The sequence below is a fragment of the Chiloscyllium plagiosum genome, chromosome 3 (assembly GCF_004010195.1).
Source record: "Chiloscyllium plagiosum isolate BGI_BamShark_2017 chromosome 3, ASM401019v2, whole genome shotgun sequence".
Taxonomy (NCBI): domain Eukaryota; kingdom Metazoa; phylum Chordata; class Chondrichthyes; order Orectolobiformes; family Hemiscylliidae; genus Chiloscyllium; species Chiloscyllium plagiosum.
In genome coordinates this window covers 120,383,634-120,397,805 of record NC_057712.1, presented here as the reverse complement: position 1 = coordinate 120,397,805, position 14,172 = coordinate 120,383,634, and the positions used below count along the sequence as shown (strand labels likewise).

The window sequence follows — 14,172 nt, the reverse complement described above, 5'->3', positions numbered from 1 at the left end:
AAGTTCAGAAGCAGGGATAAAACAAATAACAATGAATGCTGGAAACCAACAAAAACAGAAATTGCTAGAAAAACTCAGCAGGTCTAGCAGCATCTGTGCAGAGAAAGCAGCATTAATGTTTCAAGTCGAGTGATGCTTCTTCAGAATTTAGAACTGTTATGATGAAGAGTCATTGGACTCAAAATGTTAATGCTGTTTTCTCATAAGAAGGCTTGACTTACTGCAGTTAAACAGGGCCTTAGTGAGACCAAATCTGGTATATTGTGTGTAATTTCAGTCTCCCTACCTAAGAAATCACACTTGCCATACAGGGAGTGTAGCAAAAATTCACTTTGCTGATATTGAGGATGGCAGCTATCCTGGTCCTTTGTCCCAAGCAAATGTACCTAGTTTTCTATCTAAATTAAGGCCACCAGACTAACAACTTCTGGGATAAAAGCATTGTTGAGAAAACAATCTCTTAACACACCTAATTGCGCAATATGTTTTGTTTAAGTACTTTGCATGTTGAAATGTTCAACATGCTCTTTCATTTCTTGTCAGGAGCATTAATTTATGTCCATAGCTCTTAATGGGTGGTACAGTGGCTCAGTGGTTTCCACTGCTGCCTCGCAACGCCAGGGACTCGGGTTTGATTCCAGTCAGGTTACTGTCTGTGTGGAATTTGCACATTCTCCCCATGTCTGTGTGGGTTTCTTCCAGGTACTTCAGTTTCCTCCCACAGTCCAAAGGTGTGCAGGTTAGGTGGATTGGCCATGCTAAATTGCCATAGAATCCAGGGATGTGCAGGCTAGATGGGTTAGTCGTGGGAACTGCAGAGTTACAGAAGTAGGGTAGGCAGGGGTGTTGGGTCTGGGTGGGATGCTGTTCGGAGGGTTGATGTAGACTCGACTGGCCGAAGGAAACCTACACTGTAGGAATTCTATGACAAATTCGTATCCAAAATCATACTTCTGTAGGAGTTTAAGAGGAACGGAGAAGAGGACTATCACAGGGAAGTATCTCTTCGCAACCAGTTGCTTTCCAGCATTGTGTGCGTTCTTCAAGAAGGTCATCCACCCTACATAAAACTCTTGTTGGACCAAATCTGAGCATTCTGTTAGGTTCTGGGCATCACAGAATGTATACTGCACAGAAAGCCAGAACAATTCATTAAATAAAAGGGTTAAGTCATGAGGGAACCTGCATATATTAGATTTGCCATCCCTCCACAAGTAGAGAAAATTATTAGGTGATGTAATGACAATTAGTAAGCTGATTAAAGGATTTGATATTATAGATTGTGGTGTCCCTGCTGATGTTAATACTGGACAGATCAGATCCCAGAGAGAAACCTAGCTTGATAGACAATTGTTTTATTTTAATTCTTGTTTACTGTGGAGTTCAATCACTGAACACCATCATGAGTCTGCCAACATGCTTTTAACAAAAGAACAGAAAATATGCACAAAAAAAGACCAGAACTAGTGCAACAATCTCTTTACAAACATCAAAGACCGATTCATCCCCTTTACTCCTCTTATGGATAATCATATGGCTGCCGTAATTTATACAGAAAACTACGTACGTTTGTTTGGGACAAGGGACCAGGATAGCTTGTGTGTTCAAATCATTTCTAATCATTTTCTTATTTTGATGTTCTCAATTCAATGGGAATTTTTACAACCTGTAATAGATTACTTACTTTCGGTGCAATTTTATTTAGTCTCATCCAAGTACTATCTCCAACTTTATTGAGCCAAAGGGCTTGTTCTGTGCTGTACTTTCTAAATGCTGGTTTGGCTGTTAACACCTATAGCCCATGAAAGAAAAAAAATTACAACATTTCTATAACACTTAAAATCATGGAGAGGTACAGCATGGAAACAGACGCTTTGGTCCAACTCATCCATGCAGACCAGATGTCCTAACCTAATCTAGTCCAATTTGTCAGCATTTGGCCCATATCCTTCTAAATGTTTCCTATTCATATACACATCCAAATGCCTTTTAAATGTTGTAGTTATGCCGGCCTTCACAACTTCCTCTGGCAGCTCATTCCATATATACACTACCCTCTTCATGAAAATGTTGCCCCTTAGGTCCCTTCTAAATTTTTCCCCTCTCACCCTAAATCTATGCCCTCTTGTTCTGGACTCTCCCAGCCCACGTAAAAGACCTTGTCTATTTACCCTATCCATGTCCCTCATGATTTTACAAACCTACCCAGATAAATATGTCGGACACCTTTACTTTAAGGACGACGTTAAAAAAAAGCAGACGATGTGGCTTACAAAAGACAAAGTAAGTACTTTTGGAAACTTTTGAAGGGAAAATGAGAACTAGAGCACAAAATTTAATAGTTAGCAAAAGTAGATGTAGCGATTGTGATGCATGACTTCTGACTGTTTTCCGATACGGGCAGTAATGCAAACTTTGGGCTACATGCTTATTAGCATGATTATAGCATGGTACCGGTACTAAATGCACTTGTTGAGGGGCTATTATTTTTATACATAAAACTGACCAAACAGATTGAGGAAGAATTTTCAAATATGTATGATCTCCCATAACCACATCTATAAAGCTTCATTTAAGAGAATTTTGTTTCCATAGGTTATGGCAATTGCTCCATCCCATTACATCTGGCAACGGGGAAGGCCACTGCATCACAGTGGTGCTATCAGAAGGTACACGCGAAATGAAGTCAAAATTCCTCGGGGTCCATGTGACACACCAGTTCATTGTTCGCTTTGTGGCCAGAAAGATGGTTTCCTCAGCATGCATATATCATCATCATCATCATCATCATCCTCCTGTGAAAGTTTGATAATAACTAAGAAATACTTGTATCGTAGTGGTGCTGAGCAGCATTCAGATAACACGGAATTTAATACCTACTATTCCACAACTGGTAAGGATCCCCATTTTCATGTACTCATTAAAATGTGGAAAAGAATCATAGAATCTGCAGCACAAAAGAAGCTAAGTAGCCTATAGCACTTAAGCTACTATTAGCTCAACATCAAAACCAACTTAGATATGCGTGGAACATGTAGTAAAACGTACCAAAGTGCTTCACACCTAAAGCTTATTTATTAATAATTGACACTAAGCCAGACAAGAATATATTGGGGTCGAAAAGTATGGCGCTGGAAAAACACAGCAGGTCAGGCAGAATCTGAGGAGCAGGAGAGTCAGCATTTCAGGCATAAGCCCTTCACCAGGAATTTCTGAAGGGCTTATGCCCGAAACATTGACTCTTCTCGTCAGATGCTGCCTGACCTGCTGTGCTTTCCCAGCGCCATACTTTTCGACTCTGATATCCAGCATCTGCAGTCCTCACTTTCTCCAAGAATATATAGGTACAGATTGATCAAAAGGATAGATTTTGAAAAACATTTTGAGGACAGAATCAAGGAGATTTACAGGCAAAATTCTAGTGCTTAGGATCTTGACAATTAAAGGCAAAGTTGTCAGTGGTGGTGCAATTAAAATTCAGCTTCTGAAAGAGTTGTATTGATTTGAAACATTAGCTGTTTCTCTCTCTACAGATGCTGCTAGACTTACTGCGTATTGTCAGCAGTTTCTACTTTCGAGTAAAATTGAGGATTCTCTAGATGGCAGAATTGATGGAAAGGAGATATCTAGAGACTGGAGTTGTAGGGCTGGCAGAGATTACAGTGACAGGAGTGATGTTGTGAAGGATGAGAATTCTAAAATTGGTGTTGCCAGACTTGGAGCTAGTGTACCTCAGGGAGCACAGGGATAATGGGTGAACTAGAATTAAGACCACAAAATAGAGGAGCAAAATTAAGTCATTTGGCCTATCAAGTCTGCTCTACCATTCAATCATTGCTGAGATGTTTCTCAAACCTATTCTCTTGTCTTCACTTTGTCAGCCTTGATTCTCTTACTAATCAAGAACCTACCTATCTCTGTCTTAAATATACTGAATGACTTAGTCTCCACAGCCTTCTGTGGCAATGACATCCACAGATTCACCCATCCTCTGACTGAAGACATTCCTCCTCATCTCAATTCTAAAGGGTCTTCCCTTCACTCTGAGGCAGTGCCTGCAGATAAAGGCCTCTCCTACCAGTGGAAATATCTTTTCCACATCCACTCTATCCAGACCACTCAGCATTCTGCAAGTTTCAGTAAGATCTCCTTCCTCATCTTAGAGGCTCAAATCAACCATATGGACAAAGCCTAAGCAACATAACCGGATACAAAATAAAGCAGAGCAAGATAGCAGACAAAGACACATCCCTTCCTGATGCACTTAATGCTTTCTATGTTTGGTGTTGTCACCTGGACAGCCCTGGCACACCTATTCCCTCTGTCACCACTGCAGACGTCAGATCGATCTTCCTGATAGGAAAGTGATAGGCTGGACGGAGTGCCCTGCCGTGCACTTAGATCTTGTGCGGACCAGATGGCGAAGATATTCACTGACATCTTCCACCTTGCACCCTCCTACAAGCTGAAGTCCCCACCTGTTTCAAGACTACCACCATCAACCCAGTACCTACGAAAGCACATGCAATATGCCTTAATGACTATCGCCCAGTGGCTCTGACCTTCATAATCATGAAGTGCTTTGAGAGGCTGGTCATGGCTCACCCCCAACTCTAGCCTCCCAGCCTGCCTCGAGCTCCTGAAATTTGCCTACGAGGTTCACGGCAGATGCCGTTTCCCTCACACTCATCCCTGGAACATCTGGACAACAAGGACAGCTATGCCAGACTCTTGCTTATCAACTATAGCTCCACCTTCAACACCATTATCCCCTGTAGACTGATCTCACAACTCTGAAACCTAGGTCTCAGCACAGATGTCTGTGTCTGGATCCTCAGCTTCCTGACCCATGGACCGCAATCAATGATGATAGACAATGATGACCCTGCTCTATGATAACCCTCAACACTGGAGCCCTCAGGATACATTCTCAACCTCCTACTGAACTCCCTGCATACCCACAACTGTGTAGCCAGATTCCAAACAAATGCCATCTACAAGTTTGCTGACAACACACCGTGGTAGGATGGATGTCAAACAACAAGTCAGAATACAGAAAGGAGATAGAGGGCTTGGTGGTATGGTGCAATGACAACAGCGTCTCTCTCAATGTTGGCAAAATAAAATAACTGATCATTCCTTTTGGGAAGAAAGGGGAACACTCTCCCATCTGCATTAATGGAGTCGAGGTTGAGAGGGTTGAAAGCGTCAAGTTCCTAGGGGTGATAACAGCCAACATCCTGTCCTGGACGTCCCACGTAGATGCAGTGGTCAAGAAGGTACAATAATGCTTCTTTTTCCTTGGGAGATTCAGGAAATGCAATATGTCCATAAAGACCCTCACCAACTTTTCCAGATGCATCACAGAGAGCATTCTATCTGGGTGCATAATGGCCTGGTATGGCAACTGCTCTGCCCAGGACCATAAGAAACTATAGAAGTTTGTGTGCACAGCCTAGACTATCGTAGAAGCCAACCTTCCATCTATGGACTCCATTTCCATTTCTCACCGCAGAAAGGCTTACCAATATCATCAAAGACCCCACCACGGTAATGTTCTCCAACAACCTCTTCCGTCAGGCAAAAGATACAGAAGCTTGAACACACACCAACATGTTCAAGAACAGTTACTTCCCTGACTGGTGAATGGACTCGATTTGAAGTTAGAGTGTTGATTTTGTTAATGTTGATTTGCTTCGTGCACCTCCTGTGCAGTGTAACCTGTATGCTTCACTCTGTTCAAGCACCCTATGTTCGATATGTCTTTGCTTACAATGATCTGCCTGTACTTCTCACAAACAAAGCTTTTCACTGTATTTAGGTACACGTGACAATAAATCAAAACAACTCTTATTGAGAACAGACCCAGACTCTTCAAACAGTCTTCATATGACAAGCCTTTTATCCCCAGGATCATTCTTGTAAACCCTCTCTTGACCCCTTCCATAGCCAGCACATCCTTCCCTAGATACACGGCCCAAAAATGCTCACAGTATTCCAAATGTGGTGTGACCATAGCCTTACATACATCTCTGTTCTTGTATTCTAGTTCTCTTGAATTGAATGTTAATATTGCATTTGCTTTCCTATCTGCCCATTGAACCTGTATGTTGACATTAAGAGAAACCTGAACTAGGACTCTCAACTTTTCCCCATTTAGAAAATAGACTATTCAGACCCACCGACTCCCAAAGCTACCTTAAATACACCTCCTTCCACTCTCCCCACTTGTAAAAATGATATATACTTCCATAGTCCTCCGCCTCTGCTGTATCTACTCGCAAGAGGAGCAATTCCACTCCAGGACGTACCAGATGTCCTCCTGTTTCAAGGACCACTATTTCCCCTTCCACATGATCAAGAATGCCCTCCATTATATCTCCTCCACTTCCTGCACCTCTGCCCTCAAATCCCCACCATAACTCATTCCACCTACGAATCGCCAGATACAGCACATTATCCTCTGCCATTTTTGCCAGGTAGTCAGGCCCCACCACTAAAAACATATTTCCCTCCCCACCTCTATCTGCTTTCTACAGAGGCCATTCCCTCTGTGACTTCCTCGTCCATGCTACCCACCAACCTACCCTCTACACCAGGCACCTTCCCTTGTCGCCACACGAGGTGCAAAATCTGTGACCACACCTCCCCCTCCTCACCTCCATCCAAGGCCCTAGAGGATCATTTCAAATCCGGCAGAGATTTTCCTGCCTATCCTCCCACCTCATTTACTCCATACGTTGCTCTCAATATGGTCTCCTCTACATTGAGGAGACTGGAGTGCCAACTCATGGAGCCATTCAGGAAACATCACTGGTCCGCAAGCACCAACCAACCGCACTGCTCTGTGGCCAACCACTTCAACTTCCCCAACGACATGCAAATTCTAGCCCTCCTCCACAGCCAAATCAAAGCAAACCACCAACTGGAGGAAGAACACCTCACCTTCTGCCTTGTGACCCTACACCCAAATGGTATCAACATTGACTTCACCAATTTCCAAACCTCCCTTCACCCCGGATCCAACCCTCCAACTCATCATCGCCCTCTTAAGCTGATCTACCTGCCCATCTATCTTCTCCACCCTCCCCACCAACCTATTATAATCACCTCCCACCTGCATCCACCTATTGCCATCCCATCTACCTACCCCCAGCCCAACCTCCACCCCTGTTTATCATTCAGCCTCCTTCCTCCTCCACATTCCTGATGTTGAAACATCTCCTCTCCTGCTCTTCAGGTGCTGTCTGATCTGCTGTGCTTTTCCAGCATCACACTTTCCAACTCTGACTCTCCAGCATCCGCAGTCCTCCCTTTTTCCCTATGCCTCTATTCTTCCTACCAAAGCACATAACCTGACACTTACCTCACATTGTAATCCATCTGCCACTTCTTTGCAACTATCCTGGCCAACACTACCGCTCCTCCACCTTTTGAGTCACATGCAAACTTATCAAAGGTGCCCTCAGTTCCTTCATCATAAACATATAATGTGACTAGCTGTGGTCCCAACATAGGTCCATGCAGAACTCCATGAGTTACCGGTTGCCATCCTGAAAAGGCATCTTTATCCTCACTCTATTTTCTGCCAGTCACCCAGTCCTCTATCCATGCTAGTACGTTGCCCCTAATACCATGGGTTCTTACTTAGCAGCCTCCTGTCAAAGACACCTCATCAGAGCTTCTGGAAATCCACTTAGATCATGTCTATTGGCTCTCATTTGTCCAACTTGTTCGTTTTGTCCTCAAAGAATTCTAACAATCAGGGATGACCTCCCCTTGATGTAACCATGATACTACCTGTTTTACCAGGTACTTTAAGTACTCCGCAATCTCGTCCATATTAATGGACTCTGAAAACTTACCAATGATGAAGGCTCATCGGCCTATAGTTCCTGTCTTCTGCCTCCTTCCCTTCTTAAACAGCAGTATTCCATTAGCCAATTTCCAGTCCTCTGGGACCCTCCCTGACTCCAGTGATTCCTAAAAGATGACAACCAATGCTTTCACAATCTCCTCAGCTATCTCCTTCAGAACTCTGAGGTGTAGTCCTTCTGGTCTGGATTATTTATGTACCTTCAGATCTTTCTGCTTCCGTAGCACCTCCTTATTGATGGCCACTACACTCACCTCTTCCCCCTGATTCTCTTGATGTTCTGGTATGCTACTCGAGTCTTCCACTGTGAAAACTGATGCAAAGTACCTAATCAGTACCTCCACAATTTTTTTGTTCCCCATTACTACTTATTCAGTCTCATTTTTCAGTGCGTCTCTCTTACCTTTTAAGATATCAAAAGAACTTTTACAATCTCTTATATTACTAGCTATCTTAGTCTCATAATCCGTCTTCTCTACCCCTTTTTTTTATATAGTTATCCTCTTCTGGTTTTCAAAGGCTCCCTAATCTCACACATTTATGTTTTTTCTTTTGCTTCTATGCTGTCTCTGACTTCCCTTATCAGTCGTGGTTGCCTCATCCTCACCTTAGTATGTTTCTTCTTCCTAAGGATGAATTTATGCTGTGCCTCCCGAATTACCATCAGAAACACCTGCCCTTGCTGCTCCATTGGTTTCCCTGCGAAGCTCCCCTTCAAATCAGTTCTGGCTAGGACCTCCCTTGTGTCTTTGTAGTTGACCTTTACTCAGTTCTAATATTGTTATATCTGATTACAGCTTCTTCCTCTCAAACTGCAGGGTGAATTCATTTAATGGTTACTGTCCCCAGGGTCACCTTAACCTCCCGATCAAGTCTACCTCATTATACATCACCAAATCCAGAATTTCCTGCTTCCTAGGGGCTCTACCACAAACATCCCAAAAAAAGTTTTGTAAATATTCCATAAATTCTTTGTCTTGACATCCATTACCAACTCATTTCCCTAGTCCACGTGCATGTTGAAGTCCCCCATGATTGTTGTAATAGTGCCTTTCTTACATGCCTTTTCTATCTCCCGATTTATTTTCTTCCCCACATCTTGACCACTGCTAGGAGACCTATTTATAACTCCTTTGCAGTTTTTGCCTTTGCAGTTCCTCTTCTCTACCCACACAGATTCTAAGCCTTCCAACTCTGTATCACTTCTTGCTGTCAGTTTAATTTCATTTCTTACTAACTTGGTGTGAGTTGAGACATAACACCAAAGTCTTGGATGAGTGTATGTTTACACAGTTTCATAGGTGGAAGCCAGGCAGATCATTGGAATAATCAAATCCTGAGTTAACAAAGGCATAGATGAGTTTCAGCTACAGATGATTAAAAAATGGTGAAAAGGACTTCTTTAACTGAATGCTGGTAGCATTCTATCCTTTTGACTATGCAAGAAGTCCATATGAAAGTCTGATAGACAACATACTGGTAGTTAATTATCAACAAATGAATGCATTTAAGTAAACCACCAATAAACACTGATGTCAGCATCACTAAGCCATGATCTGACATCATCTAATCAAAGTTATTCAAATGCAGAGGTAGTAATTGCTAATCTTGGATGGCCAACAGTATATTTTTGCTTGTCTTATGAATGTAATGTCTTTATTGGCTCGAAGGTAGAAGACAGAGGGTGGTGGAGGTGGAGAGTTGCTTTTCAAACTGGAGGCCTGTGACCAGCAATGTGCTACAAAGGATCAGTGCTGGGTCCACTACTTTTCGACATTTATATAAAATGATTTGGATGTGAATGTGGGAGGCGTGGTTAGTAAGTTTGCAAATGATACCAAAATTGGACGTATAGTGGACAACGAAGATGCTTACCTCAGAGTACAACGGGATCTTGATCAGATGGGCCAAGGAGTGACAAATGGAGTTTAATTTAGATAAATGTGAAGAGCTGCACTTTGAAAAGGCACATCAGGACAGGACTTACACGCTTATTGGTAAGGTCCCGAGGACTGTTGCTGAACAAAGAGATCTTGGAATTCAAGTTCATAGTTCATTGAAAGTGGAGTCGCAGGTAACAGGATAATGAAGATGGCATTTGGTATACTTGCTTTATTGGTCAGTGCTTTGAGCGTACGAGTTAGGAGGTCATGTTGCAACTGTACAGGAGATTGGTTAGGCCACTTTTGGAACACTGCAGTCAATTCTGGTCTCCCTACTACAGGAAGATGTGAAACTTGGAAGGGTTCGGAAAAGGTTTACAAGGATGTTATAGAGCCATAGAGATGTACAGCACAGAAACAGACCCTTCGGTCCAACTCATCCATGCCGACCAGACATCTCAACCCAATCTAGTCCCACCAGCCAGAATCTGACCCATAGCCTTCCATATCCGTCCTATTCATATACCTATCCAGAAGCCTTTTAAATTTTGCAATTGTACTAGCCTCCACTACTTCGTCTGCCAGCTCATTCCATATATGTACCACCCTCTGCGTGAAAATATTGGCTCTTAGGTCTCTTTTATATCTTTCCCTCTCACCGTAAACCTATGCCCTCTAGTTCTGGACTCCCCTACTGGAGGGAGAAGACTTTGTCTATTTATCCTATCCATGGCCTTCATGATTTTATAAACCTCTATGAGCTCACCCTTCAGCCTCTGACACTGCAGGGAAAGCAGCTCCAACCTTTCCCTATAGCTCAAATCCTGCAACCCTGGTAACATCCTTGTAAATATTTTCTGAACCCTTTCAAGGTTCAAACATCCTTCTGATAGGAAGGAGACCAGAATTGCACACAATATTCCAAAAGTGGCCTAACCAATGTCCTGTACTCAATACTCTGACCAATATAGGAAAGCATACCAAACGCCGCCTTCACTATTGTATCTACCTGCGACTCCACTTTCAAGGAGCTATGAAGCTGAACCCCAAAGTCTCTTTGCTCAGTAACATTCCCTAGGACCTTACCATTAAGTGTTTAAGTCCTGCTAAGATTTGCTTTTCCAAAATACAGCAGCTCGCATGTATCTAAATTGAACGCCATCTGCCACTCCTCAGCCCCTTGACCCATCTGATCAAGATCCCATTGTAATCTGAGATAACATTCTTTGCTGTTCACTGCACCTTCAAATTTGGTGTCCTCTGCAAACTTACTAATTATACCTTTTATGACGAAAGATAGTGGACCCAGCACCGATCCTTGTGGTACTGCATTGGTCACAGGCCTCCGGCCTGAAAAGCAACCCTCCACCACCACCCTCTGTCTTCTATCTTTGAGCCAGTTCTGTATCCAAATGGCTAATTCTCTCTGTATTCCATGAGATCTAACCTTGCTAACCAATCTCCCATGATGAACCTTGTCAGACACCTTCCTAAAGTCCATATAGATCACATCTACAGTTCTGTCCTCATCAATCTTGATTGTTTTTTTGAAAAAGTAACAAAGAAGTTTGTGAGACATGATATGCTATGCTGACCATCAGTCCTTGCCGTTGCAAATACAACTTGTCCACCACCAGTGTCAGGCTCACGGGTCTATAGTTCCTTGGCTTGTCCTTACCACCTTTCTTAAATACTGACACCACGTTAACCACCCTCCAGTCTTCTGGAACCTCTCTTGTGACTATCGATGATACAAATATCTCAGCAAGGGTACACCTGATCAGATCCTGGGGATTTATCCACTTTTATGCATTTCAAGACATCCAGCACAACCTCCTCTGTAATATGAACATTTTAAAGATGTCACCATCTATTTCCCCACTTTCTGTATCTTCCATGTCATTCTCCACAGTAAACACATGCAAAGTACTCATTTACCCCTAACTCCTGCAGTTCCACACATAGGCTACCTAGCTGATCTTTGAGGGGCCCTATTGTCTCCCGAGTTACCCTTTTGTCCTTAATATATTTGTAAAAACTCTGGATTCTCCTTAACTCTATTTGCTAAAGCTATCTCATGGCCTCTTTTTTTTTTTTCCCCTGCTTGCTAGGTTTAGAGGGTTTGAGCTATGGGGAGAGGCTGAATAGCCTGGTGTTGCTTTCCCTGGAGCGTCGGAGGTGGAGGGTTGACCTTTTAGAGTTTATAAAATCATGAGGGGCATGGCTAGTGTTTATAGACAAAGTCTTCTCTCTGAGCTGGGGGAGTCCAAAACTAGAGTTCAGATGCACAATTCTCTGAAAGTGGAGTCACAAGTAAACAGGGCAGTGAAGAAGGCTTTTGGCACACTGGCCTTCATCAGTCAGGGCATTGAGTGTAGAAGTTGGGAAGTTATTTGCAGTTGTAATGTTGGTGAGGCTACACTTGGAGTATCATGTTCAGTTTTGGATGCTATTAAACAGGAAAGAATGCAGAAAAAATTCACAAGGATGTTGCCAGGACTCAATGTTTGGAGTGATAGGCAGAGGTTGGACAAGCTAGGATTTTCTTCTTTAGAACGTGGGAGATTGAGGGGAGTATTTTATAGAAGTGTATAAGTTCATGAGAGACATGGATGGGGTGAATACACAGTCTTTTTCCGAAGGTTGGGAGAATCGAAGACTAGAGGGCATCAGTTTAAGTTCAGAGGGAAAAGAATAAAAGGGAACATGACAGGCAACTTTTTTTAAACACAGTTGGTGGTACACATATGGAATGAGCTGCTGGTGGAAGTGATTGAGGTGGGTACATTTATAACACTTAAAAGGCATTAGGACAAATATATGGATTTAAAAAGCTTGGAAGGATATAGACCAAGTGGGGTGGGCGTGGATGGACATTTTGATCGATGTGGACCAGTTTAGGCCAAAGGGCCTGTCTCTGTGCTGTAAGACTATGACTGTATAAAAGAGGAAGATGTCGTAGCTTCCACATTGGGTTGGAGAATCTTTGGTTGCTCTCCCTGAGGCAAATAGGTTTGAGCGGTTATCAGATAAAGGCATACAAAATTAATATATTCTAAAAAGGTAGTCAAGGAAAAGCTGCTCCCACTGGCTTTGGATACATACAGGTACTGAAGAACACAGTTAAGCTTAAGGGCAAGAAGAGAGGATTTAATAAAAAGTTATATTTTTCTCCGCTGCACATGGTAACATCCTGGAACTTTCTGATTAAAGTAGCTGAAGTAGAGATGAATCAATGATTTCAAAAGGAAGTTGGAATGGTACTGGAATCAACTGTAGGGTATAATGCAGAGGAATAAGACTGACTAGATTGCTGAAAAGAAATGCAACATACATTAATTAAACCAAATGGCCTCCTGCGCAATTATGACTCAGTAATACAATATTGGTGATGCTCTATATTTATCTCCCATCCACTGGCCCACAACTTTACCCAAGTTTGTGATACAGCAGATTGAGATTTAATTCTTTATTTTTGTATGACAATTGATCACATTTCCCCCTCCTTTTTTTTTTAGATTATCAAACTGTACAAAATGGGGAAAGAAAATATAACCTTGCAGTCAAGGACAGATCCATGGACTGGTTTAATGGAAATGAGGAGTGAGGATACCTTGCAAATAACTTAGTTCATGCCCCAGAAATGTGTTGCAAGAGCGAACAACATACTAAATTTTGATCTAACAATTTCTCACTTAGCCCAGGTTTACTTAGAGTATGGATATGCATCTTCCAGTGTGAACATCACGAAAAAGTAAAAGGTATTAAAAAGAGCTGATGGTATGAATGAAGACTCAATTCTGAACAATAAGTCCACTAATAAGGTTATTAAAACAACTTAGAACAGAAATTTTCATGACCACTTTAAGCAATTATTCTAGTGGTGCATAGTGGCCATCAGAATGAAACAGGTGGGCAGGATTTTGGGCTTGTAGACTTCTAATAACTTTTAAAATGTCATACGTTGACCATTGGTATTTCAAAATCCTTTGCTACCTGTTTACTGACAAACTTGTAGTTCTTTATGAACATGAAATTATTCTGTTTGCCTTTTAAGTTCAAATGATTTTTTGATTGTTTTTGTGTTCTTTTCTTCTGCCACTGTCTATATTTAACAAGTACTAAAATATAAGTTATGAATAAATGTGAAAATACATTGTTTTATTTATCGTAGTGATATAATACATATTGGAACATTACAGTACATAGGACTCATTCAGTCTTCATAATTCCAAGGGGACTTGCTGCTGTTTTCACTCGTGTGGAGTAGAATATAACTGGACAGGTCTAAATTTTCTTAGTTTAACAAGGAAAGCTGTGGAAAAACAATGCACAGAACAATTATGAGTATCTGTTGTTACAACTGAAACAACTTCCGACAGCATACTTCTTTGGAAATATTGAACCCGAGTG

The 14,172-nt window shown here is 42.1% G+C and overlaps 2 protein-coding genes across 5 annotated transcripts in view; one reads left to right on the top strand and one right to left on the bottom strand.

Moving 5' to 3' along the window:
• spdya (speedy/RINGO cell cycle regulator family member A) overlaps positions 1-13,876 on the top strand; it is a 45,521-nt gene extending 31,645 nt beyond the window's left edge. For all 4 annotated transcript variants that reach the window (XM_043687218.1, XM_043687215.1, XM_043687216.1 and 1 more), the window contains exons 8-9: positions 2,596-2,893; positions 13,278-13,876. In XM_043687218.1, the coding sequence (XP_043543153.1) occupies positions 2,596-2,893; positions 13,278-13,366 (387 nt within the window). In that variant the 3' untranslated portion in view covers positions 13,367-13,876. The remainder of the gene's footprint in view (positions 1-2,595; positions 2,894-13,277) is intronic.
• Positions 13,877-13,892: 16 nt separating this feature from the next.
• trmt61b (tRNA methyltransferase 61B) overlaps positions 13,893-14,172 on the bottom strand; it is a 29,574-nt gene continuing 29,294 nt past the window's right edge. The window contains exon 7 of the mRNA XM_043687213.1: positions 13,893-14,074. Coding sequence (XP_043543148.1) covers positions 14,013-14,074 — 62 coding nt within the window. The 3' untranslated portion in view covers positions 13,893-14,012. The remainder of the gene's footprint in view (positions 14,075-14,172) is intronic.